We start from the raw sequence: 23,039 nt of genomic DNA on the forward strand, positions 1-23,039 counted from the left end.
CACACTGCTCTTGGAAAACAGAACTACTGTAATGGTTTAAAAAAACAAAACCAACACCTTCTTAGAGGCCTGAGGAAGATGCTAGAACAATTAATATATGTGAAAATCCTATCACAGAAAATTAGACAAGAGAAAAGAATGTGGATTGTTACTAAGACTGAGAGCAGAAATCTGGTTGATAAATATGACAGATCACAGGATACAATACTCAGCTCCTTGAGTTTCCAACTCCATTAGTGGTGCATGGCAGTCTGTAGGTTGAGGGAAAAAAAAATACAACGCAAACCCCTTCTTCATTTGCATTTGCTGCTGTTGTATTTGTCAGGTTGTGTTGCATGTTTCTCCCTATTTATGCTTTCATGAGAAGTGTCTAGAAGTGTCAAAACCAACTCTTTCGTTGGAAAACTTCAAAACTCCACGTCAAAATGTTTCTAACACTCACAGAAGAACACCATGGGAGTTTTCACTAGTTGAACGGGTGCAGGTACAGTATCATAACAGCTTGAAAGGGTAATTCTGAGGGGTGTGAACAGCTTGATATATCTCAGAGGATAAACTCTTGTGTTAAAAATACAATGTAAGCTGCCACTATTATTGACGTTTTCCAGTGTTAGTATCAACATCAGTGCATTTCCAAGAACCCCGAAGCCCAGGCTCCTGCCTGCAGAAGTGCCAAAGGCAGCAGGCAGCACCAGCTGTAACCTCCACGCGCCTTTTAGTCGTGCACGTGCCAAGGACAAACAGTGTCATTTGTTTCTGCCTACACAAGAGCTGCAGTGAATAACACAAAAGCCTAGATCGGCGGTTTGCAGTGTTTTAGAAGCCAGAGACAAACTTTTATTGGGGACGGGGGGAAGGACGAGATGGTTGAAGAACAGCTGAACGCGGTACGGCTCGTTTTCACCCGCGGGGGAAGCTGTCTTCACGCTGCCCCCTCGGTGCCTAGAACCCAAACTCGCCGCTCCGCGCGGGCGGGACGAGGCACGGAGCGGCCCGGCCCCGGCGGCCGAGGGGAGGCGAGCGGGGCCCCGGGGCAGGTGCCGGGGACGGGGCCGGGTCCGGGCGGGGCGGCTCGGGGCGGGCAGCTCGGGGCGGGCTCTCCCCGCCCTTTCCGCTGAGCGCAGGGGGCGGAGCGGCGGCGGCGGCAGCAGCGTCCCCGGCCGGAGCTGCCCTGCCGGGAGCGGCGCCGGGAGCAGGGGAGCAGCGGAGCCGCGGGGCGGCCTCGCCGCCGAGCGGGCTGAGGGCGGCTCCGGGCCGGGTGGCGCGGCCGCGGGCACGGCGGCTCCTCGCTGCCCCTCGCTGCCCTCAGCGCGGTGAGGGCGCCCCCCGGCGGCGGGGCGCTCCCGCTGCTCCTCCTCATCCTCCTCCTCCTCCTCCTCCTCCTCCTCCTCCTCGGGGCTGAGGCCGGGCCGGGCACGGCACCATGCGGCCCCCGCTGTCCCCGCTCCTCTCCGCCTGACGGAGCCCCCTGGCCCTGCCCTGCCCTGCCCTGCCCCGCCGTGCCGTGCCATGCAGCCGACGCTCCGCTAGGCGCCGGCTGGAGCTCGCAGCCCGCTCCCTCGGCCCCCCGGCGGCACCGGCACCATGAGGAACGGCGAGGACCTGGAGGGCTTCGATGGCGAGGCGTCCAGCACCTCCATGATCTCGGGGGCCAGCAGCCCCTACCAGCCCACCACCGAGCCCGTCAGCCAGCGCCGAGGGCTGGGCGGCCTCCGCTGCGACCTGGACTACCTGCGGGGCACCTTCGGCAGGATCAAGCTGGCGGAGGTGGTAAGTCCCGGGCCGCCCCCAGCTCCCTTCCCCGCCCGGCGGCGAGGTGCGTACCTGCGCCTGGCGGCCGCCCAACGGCCTCCATTTCAGGGCCGCCGCGGGCGGGAGCTGCGGTTCGGCGGGGGCAGGGGCAGGGGGGTCCCGTCCCCACGGCCCCTCGGCCGGTGGGGAGCTGGTGGGAGCGAGCCTCGCCCCGGGCTGGGGGTGGCGGAGGAGCCGTTGAGGCACCGGCAGCCGCCGGGGTTCGCTCAGCGTGCGGAGCGGAGCCCGAGGCGCCTCGGGGGCTGAGCCCGAGCGGTCCCCGCGGCTCCGTGCTCGGCGGCCCGAGGGTCGGGGCGGCCTCAGGGCCTGTGGGTACCCCCGGACTGGGCTGGTTGAGGTAAAACCCCACCCAGCACGCCCGCTGGGTCCCGCCGCAAGTCATCGGATCCCAGGGTTATCAAACAAACACCTCGGGGGGCTGCGTGTGCTGGTCCAAAACAACACGAAACGACCCGACCCAACCCAACCTAACCCAGCCCGCTGTGCCCAGCTGGGCGCTGCTGAGCGGCTGCGGTGTGTCAGGGCTGCAGGAGGAGGATTGGGGTTGGGGTCGCAGAGCGGGGCCAGGTGCGCAGCGGGGGCCCCGCGGTCAGCAGAGGGTGCCCGGAGCTCCCGGGAGGTGCGGGGCTGCAGCCGCGCCTTGGCCATGCAGGGTGGCTGGGGTGCCGGTGAGGAGTCCCTTGCACATTGATTAGGTTTGGTTTTAGCTGGCTGGAATTCTGTTGGTTGCACGAAGTGGAAAGAAACCTTAAAACGCAAACAAACAACCCTCCAAATGCACACCTGAAGTTCTGTTAGTTGCACAAAGTGGGAAGAAACCTTAAAACAACCCTTCCCCAAAAACACACACACACACAAAAAAAAACCAAACTGAAAACATTTTTCATTCTCAAAGGAAACACATGCTGTGTTTCTCCAGAGAGTCTAAATAGCTACACTGCTTAGTTTGAAGTCCTTGTGAAGCTTAGAGCACTGTAACAATTACACGCGTAATAACTCCTGAGGTTTTTCTGTTGATGATGCTGATGCATGTCTTCATCTGATCAAACTTCAAAGTTGCGTTGTTATTAACATCTTTGAAATTAGCAAATGTACTTTTAAGGGTGTTTTAGAGCAGTTATGAAAATGACAGTAAGCCTGAAATAGGTTTTTAAGTAGTTCCTTACAGAGATGCTATGAATTGTATTCCCTTAATATGAGTAAGTTCTTTGAGGACAATAATGTTAAAAAGAAAAACTACACCAAAAGCCCACCAACTTTTAAATATTTCATGTGTATTACTTCATTGTTTAAAACCACTGCTAGTTATTGTAAGACAAAGCTTGCATGGACAGATTTCGTGTAAGATATAGTCAGAGTGTACTAGGTTCAGTAGTGAGCACAAGTTTATAGAGGGTTGTGGTGATCAGTGTATAGCCCTTTTTGCAAATACCCAGCAAAATTCAGGATTTGGAAGTGCAATTTGTTTTCTTCTCATCTCCACAGTGTAGAACAAAATCCGAGGTCTGCAAGCGTTAGCAATGAGCATTACATGAGTAGGCTGAACGACAGGGAGCAGCTGCATTTGCATTGTGTGTTTTCAGGACTGAAGCCAAAGAAGCTGTCATCACTGTGCAACATCTACCTGTCCTGGAACTATTAAAAACCATCCAGGCAGTAGAAGTTCTGGGATGGTGCTTCCTAATATGCTAAAATAATCTGCCCTCAGGATTTTTGTTTCTGTTCTTACTGCTGATCTTTGCGGTACATTAATAACTTTGGCAAGTCACGCTAAAAGCGTCTAATTAAAATGAGTGATTATTGATTGTGAGTAAGTAAATAGTCTATTATTAAACTGATACGTTTGGAACAAACATGAAAAAATTTTGGAGCACGCCTCTTAAATTTTTAGGGCTTATAAATAAAATTAAAAAAGAAAAAAAGATAATGGTAAAAACCATACGATGGTGGACTTAGAGACACGGGAGTTTTCTTGTCTGTTGAATGAGTATGTTGCAACTTCCAGTATGTCGTAGGACATACGAAGGCGTACGTGCAGATGAGTTTCTTTGGAGGAACTGAGTAATATTTTGTGCCTTTTTTTAATGAGTGGCCTGAGATAGCACCCATGGTGCATATGGAGTGTATGAATCCAGTGGGTCGGAAGCTGACAAATTAGCTTGGATAGGATGGAAGCCTATGTACCGTCTCACCAAATTCAGTTTCTGTGTGGTTGTACTCCAAAGGAGCTGCATCTGATTTGTGGTAATGACTGGTAGAGCAAACTACTGGGTTTTGCAAACTGTTGGTAAAGTGAGCAGTTTTGGAAAAGGAGGAGAAAGAACATGTTCCACGATGCTCTTAATTGACTTATTTGCCTAAGATAATTATTTTTGTTGTCGTAATGCTTAGTAATACCTTCAAAACTACTGTGGGAACTGATGTGTATCAGGCTGTCGTACAGCACTCTGACTCATTTTTAAAAATGAGAAGGAGCACCCTTCATTGCACAGAATAAAACCTCAACAAAAATTGGTTAAGATAAAATGTCTCTAAATATATTCTAGTAGAAGAAAGTAATGCTGCAGGAAAGATTACAATGCACATGCTTCATTTAATGTCAGGATTCGTATTAAAATACATTCATGATTGGCAGACAAAATTATCAGTTGAAGACAAACATTGCCGCTTACTGTAATCTTTGGTTGAAGGACTTTCCACAGCTTAGCTCGTAGTGCCATATGTGACGTGTAACTGCAGGGCATTGTGGCTGAAATGGCTCTTTTCCAGGTGCCCGTTTTTGATTGTCAAAAGAAGGAATAGGGAAAAAGTCAAATGCCTGCAAATGAAGGCACGGGGACTGCAGGGCTCTGTTACTGGCTCTAGGTTTGTCTGTATTGATTCGAAATACCACTACAGGAGCTGTTGCAAGCTGAAAAGCAGCATGATGTTTTAGGCCTGTGGGGTAGTTTTAAGCGCTGCTGGACGTGAGAAGAGTTCCAACTCATTTATTCATATCTCAAGAGAATGTGCCTGAAACTGTCCTTTAAAGGGGCAATGTCACAAAGGATTACAATAACGTTAATGATTCATGTAGAGTATTGTGCGGCACTTTCCCAAGACTTAATTAGGCTTTCATTTCCTCGACTTCCAGAAAAGGTTGAAGAGTATTACAGGGTGTTCCTGTTAATTATAATTTGGGAATTAAAACTAAGGAAACTTCTAATATTTGGAGTTTCTCATGAATATTCAAGGCTAAGCTTAGTGATTAATAGTACGTATGGCTGACTGCTAAAGATGATTGGTGTTCAGAATAGCAAGGAAGTAACAAGAAGTCCAATGTAGAAGAGCTTGGTATTGAACTGATTTTCACTTTTTTTTTTGAACGCTTTGCTAAGTCTGTGAGATATTCAGCACATAGCTCACCTGTGTCTTCCCATTTGGGTGAGCTCGCTCTCTGTGCTTGTTTGGCTGCCAGGGGAAATCTCTGACACTGCTGAGGCTGGGCAGAGCTGCGAGCTCTGTAAAGAGGCAGCTGGCAGGATGGAGGGGTGGTGGGTGTTGGACCCGATGAGGAAAGGAGTTTTCAGGGGGCTGGGGAGGCTGACAGACCTGATCAGATATCGTCTGATAAGGGGGAAGAAAACAGCATGAAGGGAAATGAACAGGGAGGAAGACTCAAAGTAATATGGGGTGTTGATGTTTTTGGGATAACGAGGATATGAACTGGAAGAGGAGGGCGAGGAGAAGCTGGTACACTTGTGCACTACACAGAGAAATGCTTTTTCTTTTGGGAAGGTCAAGTCTAGGTGGGCTCAGCTCTCCAGCATTCAGATGGAGCAGTACCTTGCCGTGCAGCAGATGTGGAAGATTATGTAGCTGTCCTGGGAGACCAGAGCAGAAAAGCTCTTTAGAGTTTATTTTCATTACTCTCTGGCATGGTTTTATGTTTCTCGTGTTTTTAAGGGCTTTAATACTTCCCATGGAGATTATTGTACAATCAAGCAGATATCCCTGGAAAAGTTTTCAATGAACATCCTCAAATGATTTGTTACCTTTCAGTGCCTCTTCCCTTTTTTCTTCAGTTTCCTAAAGAGATTCTCCTCTTCTGAGTGCGCTTGCTGAAGGAAGTTGTTTGCTGTATGAGGAATTGGGAAGGGCCCATGGCTGCCATCCAAAACAGATGGGCCAGTTAGCAGGTAGCACCTCTGCATGGGAAGTTGTTTCACTTTAGACAAGTGCTGCTTCTATTCTTGCTTTGTTTTTACCTTCAACTTTTCTAAATGCATTGTTATATTTCCTTCATTGCTCTAATACTGCATCTTTAATAATCTTACTGTTACAAGAGTTGGATGTAGGAATATACTTACCACTGACGTTGCCTCAGGAAATGATGACTGCCCATTGCCTGCTTCATATTTTCTTTGGTAGCCGTAGTTCCTGGTGGGCTTTTCCTCGGGTCACTAGGTGAGGTGTGAGGAAAGCAGGCAGGATCCCAGTGGGAGCCTCCTTGGTTCTCACCAGCCTCCTGCTAGGTATTCGCAGGCACTTGATTTAAGGTAAAATAACTGGAGCTTGATGTGAAAATTTGAAAAAATGGTGCTTAGCCAGCTCTTGCGATGGTGGTGGTGGTTAGGAATGGTTTAACTGGAGCAGTAAGATAACAGCTACAGGAAACCCTTACCACGTGCTGCCTCGGGAAAGAATGGCATTTGTGGTAGGCAGTGGTGGCCTCCCTGCACCAGACAGCACTAGACTTTGTATTTGTAATGTGCCCATTCCAAATACTACAGAAATTCATCAAAGACCCATGTTAATGGAGATAATGCTTCTGCTTGGGAGGTCTCCGAGCTACAAGTTGCTGATGAGCGTACTGGGAAGCATTGCTGCATGCTTGCTTGGGGCTCGCTCTCTGTAATGTGTGCTATTGCTTGGTGGTGGAGGCAAGATTTTGGGCTAACTGAAATCTGGTGGGAATAGCAGTTCATATGTTCACAATTTTATGTATAAAAAGTTCCATCTTCATTGGTGGAGAGTAGCTGAATGTTGGAAAAAGTTGTTCTGTGGCTTACTATCATTACACGTTTCCAGATCCAGAAGTTGGTTAAGGCCAGGACTACTCTGACATTCTTTGCTGTTAGAGTCTATTGTGATGAAGAAATTAGCATTGAAAAGGTCCGTAGTACCTACCTACATGTACGTCAATAAGACTGTTGAGAGTTCTCAGTGTTAATTACATTAAAAAATAGCCGTAATTTATGTTCCAAGTAGTAAGGTAACTGCTAACTGCTCGAATCGGGTTGAAAACTAGTCCAAAGTGCTCAGCAGTCAGTTTTGTTATTACAGTGTTCCCGTGCCTTCAGCTCAGCAACCTTCAGATGGCTGCTGGAGGGGAGGGTCACTTGGGTGCCCCAACATCCCACCCGCCCCAATCCAGAGCTCTGCACCTTGTGGCGTGTTGTTAGGAAATACTGTTGCGTATATGTATGGTAGTACCAGTGGGAACAGGCAATTACTGTACCTGATAGAGGTCAGTAGCTGACGTTGTCTGTCACGGATTGTGTGGCAGGGTCACTGCTCAGGTCGCTGGTCCTGCTGGAAAGGTGTTGGTGGTCTTGGCGAGAAGTGGAGCACTGCAGGAGACACCTGAGCCTCCTGAAGCAGTTTCAGTGTCACTGGCGACCTCATGCCTTAGTTTTTCCTATAAGCGATCAAGTTTCACCTTTAAAGTTAGCTTTTTCTCTTCTATTCTGCTCTTCTGAGGTATGCAAGCCTCTTCCGTTTCTGGCATGTGAACTTAGCTCTAGCAAATTTATACCCATTTGTCCTTGTGTCAACACTGCCGATTTGCATAACCGCGCTTTGCTCCACGTACTTTGAAACGGCTGTGTGCGCTCGGTCACCTCGCTTCACAAAGCCAGGCAGGGTGGTTGTGGACTCTGCTCGTCACTGGGGCTCTCTGCTCCCCTGCAGCCCGCCCGGGCACTGCCTGCTGACCGGGGATCCGTTCGGAGGAGCACGGCCCAGGAGAAGGCAGCCTGCAGGGGTGGCGTACCAGTGCGCGCAGTGACCTTGGCGCTTATCACACCTCTGCTGGGAATTCCTCCCCTGCTGTGTGCTAGGGTCATGCTGGCAGTTCAGAGCTGTTCCACTGCATCTTCCGTGTTTTATTCTGTTGTAATTTCCAAACAATAAATTGGCATTTGTATAAGAAGTGCTTGTGACTTTGCTATTGGACGTTGAATGGTTGATGCTTGGTGGTATTTGTAGCTCGTTCAGAAAACGGGAGTATGGCAGTGGATACTGGTGATCTTTGGTATCTTGTAGAAAAAAGCCTGTCGGGATAATACATTAAAGGGATAACATTTGTAATAGGCACATATGCTTAGAAATCCTATTTAGGTAGAGCATGTCTGTACAGTGTCTCTGAGACGCCTTATTTCTCTTGGGAAAGTTTTCTCTTGAAAGGTTATAGATCGGCGCTGCTGTGTGGTGATATTTTTGTACTGACATTTACCATAGAAGGAAGAATGATGAGATAACACTGTTTAGCTTTGGTTTTTATTGTTTCTGTGTGCATGTGAAGAAATTGCTGTGGCTGTCATCCAACAGCAAAGCAAATGGCTTTTGGTCTCTTCTGTGATGTCCCTTAGATGCAGTCGGGCCATGGGCCATTGTCCTACAGTCATTAAACTCCAGTTGCAGATGAAATTCCAGTTGCAGATTTTTCTCTAAGATGGTGGATAGTTTAGAATTCTGCTTTCAGAAGAAACTTCTATTGTGTCTGTAATATATATGTTTTTTTCCCCCCCTACCATTATGAACCACTTTAATAGTAATGGGTACATTATATTAATTGTAGATGCTGCAATGAGAATGGTAATTCTAATGGGATTATGATTTGGAAAGCAACCTTCTTTTCTTGTAATCTTTCTGTTAATCTCTCTCTGGTTGATGAGCCTCCCTAGAGATTTAATTATCATGTAACGTAAGAAAAAGGACTAGAAATTTAAGAGGCTGCATTTTTGTTGTAGCATACTTTACTGCTGTAAGGGAGGTATCAGTTCCTTTTGATACCGGTTAATGCATCATTTGTCAGTTCAGGTTAATAGTCATGTCTTGGTAGTCGTCATCCCATGCTCCAAGTTGTATTTCAGAAACACCCACCTTACTTGGTGTAACAAGGTACTGAATTTTTTGTATACATACAGTGAATAGCCATCTGAACAGAAGTCTTAACAGCAGGTCAAATGCTGTTAGTCTGTAGTGGTAGCAGTCACTGTTTATAAATTTGGTATGAATTAAAAAATACGCTCTGACTTATACAAAAAAAACAAAACTCACTTATTTCTTAGTTGATTTGTGTAGTCAGTTGCTCCCAAAATATGGAAGAGTTAAGGTTTCTCTGGAGCCTGTATCATCAACTCTGCAGAATAATAGGAGGAGGAAAGCAAAAGCTTGCTACACAAACCTTACATAGAGCAGGTGTAAGAACACACAATTATGAATAAAGATAGGTCCAAAATGGTACTGACCGTGGGCAGAGAGGTCTCAGAGCTGGCGTAGCACTCGCCTGGACCAAGAGGTCTGTGCAGTGTGGAACAGCATGAATCAAGTGCTACAGTCCCTGCAGGGATCAGGTCTGAAGCGTCATTTTGTTTAGTGGGTGTCCAGGATGAAATCCACAGTCACACTGCAGCATGTTGCTAGAATAGCATAATAGGTGAAAGGGGGTTTCAGGTAAGCAGAGTAACTTGGCAAGTTTTTATCTAATTTTGTGCAAATTAAACTGGGAACTTTAATTTCCAGTGTCACAATTCCAACTCTCTGATCCGAAGGCTTTGATACTTAGGGTCCTCATTTGTATAAGAATATAATGATGTATTTTTACCTTAGTCAACGTCTTCAGGTTTGTCTACCATTTTTTTTATGTAACCTGATATTCAGGTGGTGTTAGACAAGAAATTTTTTAAAGTTTTCTTTAGCTTGCATGTATGTTCACAAAGTGTTCACCTTGCAAGCCACCTGAAATTGTTCGTGATGGTTTCTTCCTTTAGCGCATGGCTTAAAAGCACAGTAGCTGTGTACCTGGTGCATGGAAATATGTCCTGTACTGCAGTCTGGTACAAACAGTGGCACTTCTGGTGGAACTTTCACTTAGACTAAATGCTCTCATTGTCAGATGCAAAAATCTGGCTATAATATAGCAGTGCTCATAACAGCTTCTTGGGGTGTTCTGCCAATTTTTTTTCTGAATTATTTTATGAATCAACTACAAGTGTTTTCATTTTAGTATTTTTCTATACTTTTAGGACATTTAAAACTGAAATGTGCATGCAAGAAAGCAACAAGCACATTGTGAATATGATGAAATGCGGAAGTGTTAGGAGCCTTCAACCTTTGATTACCTTTGTCCCGTGAAATTCCTTTCACACTACTAATTGATATTACCACTTGACTGTTGTGAATAAATTTATTAGGGGGTTCATCGTAGGGTTTTTTATCGCTATTTTTTTCTAATTGTTGCGTTTAATGCTTGGAAACCTTTTAACTGATGCAGATGAAACCTTTCAGGGAGTGTGGGATCTTTTGATTTTATATGATGGTATCACATCTTCCAAGTATCTAGAAAAAAAGCACTTCTCAGAATTCTAGCAAAGTTTCCGAAGGCCTTGGGATGTTCAGTATGTTTAGTGCACAGTGGTGGGACGATAAGAATCGTGACCAAGAAGCTCAAGATGTTGTTGCCGGAGTCATAAGGGTTTTGCGTTGTTAACATCATTTCATAGTCCTGTGTTTGCAGTGTGCTGAGTTTGTTTGCAGTCTTTAGGCAGATCTGTTCTTGAGTTATAAAATCATGAGTAGGTGGATTTGCCATTATGCAATGCAAGTTTGTGGGTTCCTTTCTATTTTGGGTGAGATATTACTATATAACGGTTGTAAGACAGTCTAAACAGCAAGACAGGCTTGAAGGTTTCATGCATTCCCCGGTACAGCTGGCAGTGCTCTTTAATGTTCTGGCCTACATCTATTTTTTTTTAATGTTCTGTTTTACCAGTATGTCTAGACTCTTTTTGCCTTTTAAGGCATGGCATCTAAGGGGGCCTTCAGATTGCAATCTTGGGAACGTTGGGATTGCAAGGACATTTTGCACCATTTCCTTTAAACAAAAACAAGCTCAAAAAACTTTAATGGATTCTTTAGGACTACTTTAAGTTCTTGGTTGTGTTCTCATTAAAATTCCTTTCTTGTTTTAGTATTTGTGGGATGTTTGATGTTTACTTGTAATTAGGATTAAATGGGGTTTTAAAGGATACAGACTGATTCTGATAGTCTTAAAATAGAACTTTCACTTACTTTAAAACTGCCGAAAAGGCTAGTTAAACACGGGGCCATACGGATCAAATACCTTGACAAATTTTACGAGTACACCTTTACTTTTTAAAACCAATTCATTTATCCTCCTGTTTGTTACAGAATTTACAGTACTGTGTTTTAATATTGTTTTGACTAGCCCGGTTTCCAACACTGGTTGGCATTTGAATGCGAATGGGAACATGAAGCCAGTTCAGAAGTGTTGATTTTTCTTTGCTTTAAGAGTTGAGTGGAGAATTCTCAAAAGTGAAGGAATAGTCAAAATGTTTATACTTTATTTAAAATTCACACAAGCCTGTGTGAAATCACACAAGCCAGTAACGCATTGTGTTCCAGCAGAGAGCATGTTTGTACCTAACATACAGAGCATGTGTGTGCAGCCTGGAGACAAAATAAGGTAACACCATGTAGCCAGGTTTTTTAATAACAAAGATATGATAAGTTATGAGTTCTTACAGCTTGGTGTAATAAAAAACATTTTATTGTTCTTCAAGAAGTAAATGCTGAAACAAAACCAGTGACTTTTGGTGCAACTAACAATTACGTTAGTCAAAAAGACAAACAAGAGCTACCACTTGTTTTAAGGATGCATCTTCCTCTGTCTTGGTGACTGAAAGTGAGGTCTGCTAAACTTTTCTTGAACTCAGCTGTTAAGATAGAATTTTTCCCCTGTTCTGTTTCCTTTAGTCAGTTTTTACTCTGTGTTACTATTTTAATGAAGCCCACATGAGTAAGACCAGCAGTAAATCGGACTTCTGGAAAAGCATTTTATTCTTCCTCTTTCCCTCTTTCTGCCCCCATAAGTGCAGCTGCCAGTGGCTGAGGAGGATGCAAAGGATTCAACATATTATATTTAGTGCAGCAAAGAAGAAATGTGTGATGTTTTCTAACCTGTTCTTACTTAGCATGTCTAAGAACATACTATGCAGATGGCAGTCAAACTGTGATAAAATTAGACTTGAAGAAACTTAGCTGAGTAGCTTCACATGTAAATAATTTCCACTTTTCTGTTATGGGTATGATTAATTATGCTTTTTGCCAGCACTCCAGCATGCTGTCCTGAAGTCCAACATGGGCATACTGCAGCAGTGGGTCTGTAAGAGCGTGCTGGTGCTTTCTGCCTGGCACAGGCAGGGGTGTACCGAGACTCGCTGAGGTGTTTGGAAGGATTTACTGAGGAGCCTGCAGTCTTGCAGCAGGCAGTGCTATTACGGAGACGAGCTTGTAAAGTTTGAGAATAGGAGAGAGATGGCTATAAAAAGCTGGGCTTGCGGATATCCATCAAAATGAGGGTGAGACAATAGGAAAACTAAGCCTCAAATATCAGGAAACTATGAAAAGCAGAGGGAAAACCCACTTTCTATCATTGAGAATTATATGTGCGTTCACTGAAGCTGTCGGCACCATTCAGTGTACTGTAGGTACAGAATAAACCCTTAAATTTGAGCTGTTCCTGGTTATATAGGAGTTGTGTGTAATAGATATTTCTACCTTTCCCATTCATATGCTGTAGCTTGGTACGTTGGGCTTTTGTTCGTTACTGTCTTTTGTTACCTGCTGCTCATGAAAATAAGTGGAATTAAAATGCACAGGAATTGTAATTCCTGGGGACCAGGGGTTTAAGTTCCTATGGTAAGAAATCAGTGGGAAATCATTTTGTATGTTTTGTTTGCCTTTATCGTGTACAATCTTCAGATGGATGTGGGATGGGGTTGTTACAAAACTGTTGATGGGCTTTTGTTTATAGGACCGGTGGTGTACCGTGTTTCTTTTGTGCCTAACCTGGAAGGTATGTTTCCATCTTGTTCGGATTTCTGTGAGGAAATTCAATGTGCATAAAACAAACATCTCTTCATAATGTGCCTTGGCTTCAGGTTCTGCTCAGTGGTTCTTTTGGTCATCTGACTGGATGAAAAGGAAATACAGCTCAGTCAGAGTGATCTATTTATTTTTCTTCATTACGAAGATGTCTGTGTTTTAGTTGGCTGTAACTGAAGAAGACAAACTCGCCGTCTGTTTGGCAGAATCATTTAGCAGGGCTTTACAGGTGTCGCGAGGTGACTCCTGCCCCCCAGCCACTCCTGGCTCGGGGCACCTCTGATGCTAATGGACACTTGGCAGCCGCCCCTTTCTTGTCGGGGGGAAGGCGATGGAGCTGACTGTGGCCGTGGGGTCTGCTGCCACAGCATGAGGTCACCCTGTGCAGAGCAGGACGTGGGTCTGGTAGTGCAGGTCTTTAAGACTGCCCATGCCTGTTTGTTTCAGAGGTGCTGGGCTGTTGCAGATGCTCCAGGGAAGTCATTGCAGACGTAGATTAAGCCAGCTGCCTTCTTTCCCTTTTGAGGTCTTAGTGAAGTTTCGTCTCCCTGAGCTGTTCCCAGGGAATGGGGAGTTTTGGTGGATTTGGGCGGTTTGGGTGTAGGTAGCCACGAACTGTGGTGGCGCTGGGGTGGAGGCAGCACTTGGGGGGACGTGTGGCTGCCAGCAACAGTGCCAGCTGTGCAGGGATCGGCAGCCAGGGGGTCGGGGCTCTTGTCACCCTGCCTGTCCCCACGTTGGTGTATTGCTTGTAATACTAAAGTGTTCGCTTGGAGAATGGTATTAATGTAAGGTAAAAAAAAAAAAAAAAAAGAAAAAGAAAGTGATTTGGCTTAGCAGTACCAGGAAGAACTGTTTTTTATTGAAAAACCAAAAAAAAAGCCACCATAAAAACGACATTGCATAAACTATTTCCTTACTACTAAACAGACTGTATTTTACAGTATTTGAACTGGAATTGGCTTTGCATGTATCTAGCACAATGTTTGTTGAAGAGGTGTGTCCAAGCAACAGATACAATCCTGCACCAATCGTACGGAGCAGGAAATATGCCACTCCTTTGCCTGTGCGGGTTTCTTCCATTCAGGACTCGATGGTTAATTTCACTTTCAAAACTTCAGGATTTCAGGTTTAGCCAGTTGATAATCTCTTCTGTTTAGCTTAGTTCAGTCCAGTTAATTTCTTTCTAGTGTTAGTTTTGATCTACTTAGTGTTTTGAAACAAGTAACTTTCTGTTAACTTTGTTAAAAAGTTACCCTCCTTCTTAAATATGGCTCTTACAATACTCCAGCAGAGTGTTTCTGGCCTCAGAAATGTGTTCTATATTTAGAATTGGTCTTTAGCCTAAGCTGAGGAAGGGAAGTCAGCAGTAGATGAGTCTTTCAAAGGTTATAGGAAATTGATGGAGGTGGCAAGCTATCAGCTGATTTAATAAAGATCCCACAGTATTAAATGTGCTGAAGTCTTGCCATGTTACACCCAAAAAGGAACTAAGAAGTAGTAAAAACTTGATTGCCGCTACATGCAAAACCCTAGAGGTGCAACAAAGATTTGAAGTTTGAGTATTTTGCTATTATTTCTATCATCGCCACCAATACCAAATCCAAGTTGAATTCAGAGGTCTCACTGAGTTTCTCTGAATTTGTTCCATGTTATATTTTGTGCCATTAGAGCACAGTTTAATTTATCCAGGGTGCTGAATTACTTATGCTTGCTTAAGCTTCCTTCTCTGGTAAGCATCGTTTTCGTAAATTTTCTTTTAAGAAAAGTTTAGTGCTCATTTGTGATTTAAAGCTCCTTGCAGTCCAATTACCAGTTAATAACACATTTCTTTTAGTCTTAAGGATACAGGCTAAGAACAGGCGGGAAATCAGTCATTCTTCTGCTTAGGGTAAAAGATGGTTTCCTGCTGGAGAAGCAGTACTGTGTTTAAGCCATATGATCCCAAATATTCGTATCTGTGCCAGCTGTTTTAGATGTGGGAAATGCATGTGCTTTGCAAGGAATGAGACCCACTTGGTTTCGTACATTAAGTTAGGACTGCTGGGCCAAGTAAATAAGAACAATAAATCTAGATTTTAATTCAAGAAAGTTTAACATCTTCAGATACTTTAAGTGGTGTAAAAGCAATTTATTTCTTCTCAATTTTGTGCATATGTATTGTGCTGTACCATTGATTTAAACAGTCTGGATGTAAAAATGTCTTGGTAGTGTGACATTCTTACTGAAATTCTGTGGGTATTTTTCAGGCAGAAAAAATGCTGACCATTTTGTGGTTTTTTGGAAATCATGCGTAATTATGTCATTTAACCACACAATAAGGCTTTCTGTGGTAACGTTTTAGATAAACAGGAAAACTTTTTTTTACTTTGTTTTCATTGCGGAACTGTCTTTATTTTTAGTGCAAAGTTGTTTGATGATCATTATTATTTATTCAAAATTAAGATACAGTGTACTTTTATTGTTGGTAGGAAAGATGCACCGTTAACAACCTCCTAAAAGGTCTCTTTCAGCGTTTTTGCCTGTCATAGTGCATTTTCTCCATTTTGGGGAGATGCGGTGTTTTGTCTGACGTGTCTGTGTTGCCGAGAAAGTGATGTAAATATAAGCCATTTACGTAGGCCTAAGGCAGATGATTTCTTCATTAAAGGCTCTTCTCCAAGGGAATTTACAGGAAAGTTGAGATGAATAAAATAATGGTATGAGGCTAATGTGCCTAAATCAAAGAAGACTGAATACAGCATACAGGCTCTCTTTCAAGAATTAAACGGCCCTTAATTGTAGTAGCTTCATCCCTTTCCAGTGAGGGGCTGCTTCTTCTGAATAGAGCCTTTATGCAGGGTTCAGTGCACTGTAACAGAAATGCAGTAGCCTCGGATTGTACATGGATTACCTTAGTGGTCCTCAACATCCCAAACAATAAAACTGGTTAACAATTTAATGTTTATTTTCAAATTTTGTTAAAAACCAAAAAGGCCCAGAAATCGTTATTGGGAAATACTTCTCACACCTAAAGCCGTAGCTGGAGACTTCTCTGCCTTGTGTTGGTGGGAGGTGAGGGATGAGGCGCTCTGGGACGCTTCCTCCATCACAGGGTTGCAGCTGCATGGCACGTGCTGTGCTGCGAGCCTGGGCAGACCCACCGCTGTTCTCGGCTCACCCAGCAGCTCCTTCTTCTTTGTCCTGCTTTTGTTGACTTAGCTCTTCCATCTCCTGTGCTCAGGGGAAATGTGATGTTGCAGGAGGCCTAGGGTGCCTCAGCATGGACCTGCATGTCCAGCAGAATAAGCAGATGTTTTCACCGTGAAGGTGTTTCATGTTGATGCAATACCTACTTTGCTTCTTTCGGGAAGGCTGGAGGTAGATGGGAAACTAGAAACAACTGTCAAAAAGGAGGGGAGAAAAAAAATAAGGGTGGAATAGAAAACTCCCCAAAGTACTCACTGCAGAGAAAAACAGCTGAAAAGTTTCATTTCATCCATCAGAGGAAACTTTCTCTTGACTCTATCCAAGAAAGCTGTAGCTGTGTTGTCTGTAGGAGAGAGCAGTAATTCATGTAAGAGGAGATCTATGCCACATTCAACTTCTCATTTTTCCTCAGTAAACCAACCTTGAAACTTCTGCTTGTGGAAAAACTTCTTGTCAAAACTCATCGCTTTAAAAACATGAAAAGAGGTGTGCGACTCAAAAGTAAGGATTGCCCCCTGCACTGGGTAAATTGCAGTGTGCTCTTCACTGACTGGGGCCCCTGCAGTGATACGGTGCTGTTTGTTTTCTTAGCTGTCACTGCAGTCACGGGAGGTGGCCTCAGGCTTAGGCAGCTCCCGTGCCCTGGTTTCCTGAGGGAATGTTGGCCGCTTGTGTTATCAAGCGAGAGCAAAGCGCTGGCATCTGGGGAGTGGGTATTTTCCTCTGCTGCAACTGTGTGGGGCACTGCTGCCCTGGGCACCTCCAGATGGAGCGTGGAGGCCTCCGGGGCTAGAGAAGCTGTCCTGCGGCCTTTGGCCTCCCTCTCTCCTGAGGAGGCTGTGTGTGGGCAAGGCAGACATCCTACATCTGGGATGGTGGGAACAGCGTAGGAAGATGCGAAGAAGTGACTCTTCAGGACTTTGAGCCTTGGGAAGCAGTCACCTTCATCTAGTACAGCTAGTTCAGTAGGCAGTGGTGGGTAGAGAGGCAGGCTATGGAGGCAAACGTAGGTGCCAGAAGAGATGTTTTTGTTACGGTTAAGGAGCTCTGTGACAGAACAGGAGGAAATGGCTAGCTCTAAACCTGCAATGAGTTCTGTCAGAAAATAAGCTGGGATAAAGACTTCTGGTCTGTCTCCAGTCTGCAGTGGTGAGCTCCTGGGTTCATGTGTGTGAACATAACCTGCTTTGTGGCACATCAGCCGAATGGTGTTCTGGGTGGCAAAATTGTGTTAATTTACTGCCAAATTTACACAGTGAGTCTGACACGATCTATTTCATATGTTTAATAATGCAGTGAAAATGAATCGGTTTTCTTGCAATGTTAATGTGTGTGCTTCTTTTTCTTTGTTTGTTGTTTCTTAAAAGAATATGGTCACTTGTTGAACCATGGTCTGTGACAAGCGGCTTGGGCTCATGTCACAGAATTTACACAACACTTAAGTAGTGTAGCTAAGTCACGGTTTTGAGTCTATGATGTATTTCCTGTTCGTTTCATGTGTTCAGAGCAGTTGGCTTTTTCAAGACAAATAAAATTGTTCAAGACAAATAAAATTGGGTTTGTTTCAGAGTGAAATGGGCAGTGGAAGCAGCATTAGTGTGTTTTAAAAAAGATTTGCATCACTTGTAATTAATTGAAAGGACGTTTCTGGCAAATTTATGAATGTGGAGGGGGACAAGATTATCCCAGTTTTTCAAAGAGAAAATATTTCTTAATAAACAGTAAAGTTTTATGGTGTTTGCGAACAGGGAAGTATCTGTGGGAGGATAGTTTTTTTGTGGTGTGTTTTTTTTTTTTTTTTTTGTAATAGCATTCATTGTGAGACAAATAACAGATGGTTACCAGGAAGTATTATCTGTAACTTTGGTAGAAAGGATGGTCTTCAGGTATGCTTAAAAGTATTTTATTGTTATTTCAATAAAAAACATTTATATTTATTTATTTATATTTATTTATATTTTAACATTTATATATTGTTATTTCAATAAATCAATAAATAGAAAGTGTTGCAAGAGAATTGTTTTCATGGGAATGTTCTTTCAGGTGCCCTGATCAACTCAGTGATGATAACTCACGTTAGTAGTGAATTATTCTACCCATGTTTTCAAAAGGCAGATTGAGTTTTGCTGTCATAATCTCCATCATAAACTGAGGCAGTTGAGATTTTCTCTCAAGTTTTCTGGTAAAAGCTACCAATAGACTCATGCTGTTACAACCTAGGCTGCTGTACGCTAATGCTGGTTGCTGGTACAATCCAGAGCTGTTGATATTTTTAGAAAATGAACCTAATATTGTTTGGGCTTGTACTACTTTCTAGAGAATATTGCAAAATCATTTCTTTTAAAACAATAACAATTTTGGAAGTGTTGTAATGTATCACAAGTAGTGGCAAGAGCACTGGAGGCTTCATTATATTGGAACATCTACAAGTAAAAATTTTGCCAGCTAACTCTGACTTTTAGCATTAATCCTTGATGTTGATCCCATGTGAGACAGAATCTAAGATTTTCTTTTTTTTGATCTTTATGTCATCTTCAGTAATGAGGCTTGTGTTCACAGAAAACATGGACTTCATTGCATGCTAATGCTGTAAAATGAAGCTGCTTTCTGGACAGAGTTGTTTATTTTTCATGCCATTGCTGAAATCATAATTGGAGTTTGATCTTGACTTTCTGTTTTTGAATGCTCAGTTTCACTGCATGTTTTTTTCCCCATTCCATAGCTATTTAATATCAAGGACATAATCCAACGTTAAGCATTTAGTTACTGGGTATCCATTCAGAATTTGTTTGGGAATTAGCCTGCTCTATTAGCTGGCAAAAATTAGTATAGCATGTACCATCTTAGAGATGGCATGCTAAATGAACTTTGAGAGACTTTATATCCTAGTGTGATTTTTTTAAATTAAAATTCTTTTTGCTGTGTTTTAATAAAATTTTAAACTTAAATTAGCTACTGTGTTCTGAAGTCTACGACAAAGGAAGTGCACAGTATTGTCCTTTACTTAGAATTACTGCTGATATTAGTGACAAAATCAATTTTCTTCATTTTGCCAGGTGAGTTGATAGGAGGCAGAGACACAAACTAATGTATGAAGCATAGGAAGTGCTATAAGAAAGTGTAGCTGCAAAATTATTATTGAAATTGGCAAAGAACAGTTTGGCAGAAATTGATTTGTATTGTGGCTTCTGTTAATCTGAACGTTTGTGCAAAGTGTTCAAATTATGAGGAGGAGGCTATCTCTTTAAGTTCTTCATCCTTAAATTGAAGCGGATTGACGACGGTCTCAGCAGAATTTTGTGGTAGAGCAAAAAAGTGAATTCTTTCTGAGAAATGTGAGTGGGTTGGTGGGTGGGTGTTGTCTTGAAACACAAAGCAGAGCGCTCTTAAGGCCTTCCTTGCTTTCATGGAAAGTGGGGAGAGGGGAAAAAAAGGCATATATTCCATTGGTTTTCTTTTACCAGTTCAATTTATAGAGGAATATGTTTGAAATGTACTTTAAAATATTTAACTTTAATACTCTCTGTAGATCTAAATGGTAGTTAATATTGATGTGTGTTTTCTACATATTTTAGTTTTGTGCATTGAACAGATAGTGATTTTCACTGTGTTATCCTAAAATAAGGAATCAGGCAGGCATTTTTGGAGGCTGGTAGAGATCCTGAACTTATGCTTTGATCTAGATTTCAACGTCATTTTGAATTTTAAATAATAGCTTTATTGAAATGTCTTTTACAATCATACTGCGTTAATACTATATAATTGAGCTTGAGGTTGGCCCAAAAGACAAATGATTCCATCTCCAAGTTTTGGAATAGCTTATCATGAGTACAAAATGAAATAAAACGTTTGAGGTACCGTTTTGCATGTTCAGCCAAAGGCCTGAAGGGGTTTCGTGAATTTCTGGGTGTCTCAGTCACTTTCATGTTAGACTCCTTGTAATTTTGCTAAAATATACTTCGTTGAACAGGAGATATCCAGAAAGTCTTGCATTAATTTGCCTTTGTTTTTGCTCTCAGACAGTGCCCTGTTATAAACTAAAATCACACATTCCTGAGTGTAAACTGATCATGTTCCCAATGGAAATTTCAGGAATACTTGTGGCTATTTTCAAAATGTGGAAATCTATTTATATTTTTTCCACTTGTTTTTCTTCCTAGGTTTTGGCACTGATTGCATTCATCTGCATAGAGACCATCATGGAATGCTCCCCTTGCGAAGGCCTTTATTTCTTCGAGTTTGTGAGCTGTAGTGCATTGGTGGTTACTGGAGTTCTGTTGCTAATGTTCAGTCTAAATCTTCACACAAGAATACCACAGATCAACTGGAATCTTACTGTAAGTTCATACAAATCTTTACTCTGTTCAAAATGTCTGCAAAACTGATCTTAAGTTTGGTCTTTGAACTTTACTTTCTGCTGTTGTTTAAGATTCTGTATGAGTACTCTTCATGCTGAGTTAAGTGTACATTTCACTTTGAATACAAACAGCAGAATGAGCTTTGCAACGTAGCAAGATTAAACTATGTTAAATAGAGCTAAAATTCTTTTTTGTTAGATTCTCTTTGGAAGGAAGGACTTTATGCTAATGCCAGTAATTACTGTTTGTGGATGAAGTGGATAAAAATACAGTCTGTAGTTATTTAACTTTGACAGATGCTGTGTTTACAGTAGCCTGTTGTTCTCTCCTAAGCTGTTTTCCATTTTAGGATTCTGGTGCTACATATATTTTCTTAAACAGATTAATGTAATCATTGGGTAATAGTGTAAAAAATCATGTGCTTTTTGTGAAAATCAGGTGTTGAATTGCTTATGCACCTAACTGACTGGCAGTGCTTAATGTGCTCTCAACTACGAGGAGCTTTAGGAAATGAACTGCTGGCAATGCACATTCCTTTTGTACAAGTCTCCATTTCCATGCTGTATTATGAATTAAACTTTCAGATTGGTTTGCATAAACACAGGTCACAAAATCAACATGAGTCACTCTAGCAAAAGATCTGTCAGCCTAAGGACAATATTTATATCAACTTCTCTGGACAATACAGATATTTTTGTGCCCATGTTCTATTTTATTTTATAACAGTAATTTTCAAATGATGTTGCAGAACAGTCCCAGAGGTTTCTAGGCTTCTGTGTGATTTTTTTTTTTGTTTTGTTTTTAATGTTGCTATTGCAATTTGTACATTTACCATAGTTGTTTGTAAGCTTAAATGACTTCTCTAAAACAAGACTGGAATGTGGAAATAGATGATTTTTTGTACCCTGGGGATGCATGATTTATTGAGGGAACTCTTCCTAGGAGTGTTTGATTGATCAGATTAGATGGAAGGATTGAAGAAAGTGACACGTAACTGTAGGTAGGGTAGAGCCAGGTGGCTTGCGAAACAAAACCAGTGGAACCACAGGAATTTTATTGGATTGCCTTGCCTTTGCTTCTTTTATCTCCGTTCGGCAAGTATTATCACTGTTTGTGTTCAAAGCAAGCTGAAAAGTAGCAACTGCAGAGAGAAGGTGGTCTGTTTCTGTTGGCAGCCTGGTTGTTTAATGGGCATCACAGCAGTCTGACAGGTGATAGCAGCAACTGAAGACCATCCTGGTAAACTGCACAGCTCTGTGACACGCTAGTAAGGTGTGCAAGAGCATAAGTGCATCAGTGACACAGAAGATACGTGGTGGTTCTGCTGGTGTGATGAGAATGGTTTAACAGTAAATGCTGAGTCAGCTTACGGTGAAAGTAAGCTTGGCAAAGAGTATTTTTATCAAGAGACCACTGAGTATTATGCATGGTGTTCATGACTGAGCTGAAGCTGGATCTCTGGAAGAGTCAGTTTAATAACTTTGCATGCCCTTACTTCTGTGTGTCAGTAGCTTTTGTTGAGTAGCTTTTTGTTGAGTGTAAAACCATGGCTTGCTTTTACAGTCTAAGTGTTCTTGTAGGTAGTAAGCTGAACATACATAAATACAGAAAGCTATCTTTTACTGCCTTTTGACCACAAAAAAAAAAAAAAAAAAGCAGGATATCACCTGTAGTGTAACTGGATGCATCCTTTCGGCCACTCTGACTTCTTACAGATTTGAGCAGCACCTTTCCAGTAGTGGAGTGACAAAAACTGCTGGTTTGAGGGCAGCATTACTCATCTCTGCATAGCACTCGGTGTTAGAGATATTTAGAGAAAAGAGTACTTAAAAATATAACTGATTAAAAAAAAACAAACATGGATTGAGCTCTTGGTTTAGGGGAATGGTTACACTCAATCCCATACCTCAACATGGAGCAGCATGACATGGTCAGACTTTAACGTGAAGAACAAATGGAATAATCTGCAAGTGCTTTCACTTCAGTTTGTATTGCTGATCAACAGAGAGAAAAGTAAATACTTGTGATCTTGCAAGTCTCTTCTTCTGGTTATGTATACCAAAGACCTCTAGCAGAATTGAGAACTTCTGACGTCCACTAACTGAGGAGACCATCCTTCCTCCTGGGATTACTGACTTTAATAATCTGGTATGATTTAATAGTCTGATATGGCCTTTACTTGTAGAGTCACGTGGGTGTATCTTCATTATTCAGGTAGATGGAGTCTGCTGGTGCATGTACAGAGTGTGAGATTAACAGCTTCTAATAAAACCTGTGGGAGATTACTTTGTGAAGTTAGTAGGGTATTTAAGAATGCAGAATTATGTGCTTTCTGCCTTAAGAAATGCTTATTTTGGCATTTTATTCCTTACATCTTAAATGTCTATTTATGCATTATTTGCCTATTCCAATATTTCGTACTTGCCTGTATTTTAACAGTTTTCATAATTTTGCAGCCCCTGTGAGACAATTATTACAGGAATTGCTTTCTGAACAATATGTTTTCCC

The 23,039-nt window shown here is 42.7% G+C and overlaps 1 protein-coding gene across 2 annotated transcripts in view; it reads left to right on the plus strand.

Moving 5' to 3' along the window:
- Window positions 1-1,394: 1,394 nt before the first annotated feature.
- Window positions 1,395-23,039, plus strand: part of CMTM4 (CKLF like MARVEL transmembrane domain containing 4) — a 32,927-nt gene continuing 11,282 nt past the window's right edge. For both annotated transcript variants that reach the window (XR_004253808.1, XM_032195494.1), the window contains exons 1-2: window positions 1,395-1,770; window positions 20,334-20,510. Coding sequence is in view for 1 of the 2 variants with exons in the window: in XM_032195494.1 (XP_032051385.1) it covers window positions 1,585-1,770; window positions 20,334-20,510 (363 nt within the window). In the remaining variant the exon portion in view is untranslated. The remainder of the gene's footprint in view (window positions 1,771-20,333; window positions 20,511-23,039) is intronic.

The sequence above is a fragment of the Aythya fuligula genome, chromosome 12, assembly GCF_009819795.1.
Source record: "Aythya fuligula isolate bAytFul2 chromosome 12, bAytFul2.pri, whole genome shotgun sequence".
Lineage (NCBI taxonomy): Eukaryota > Metazoa > Chordata > Aves > Anseriformes > Anatidae > Aythya > Aythya fuligula.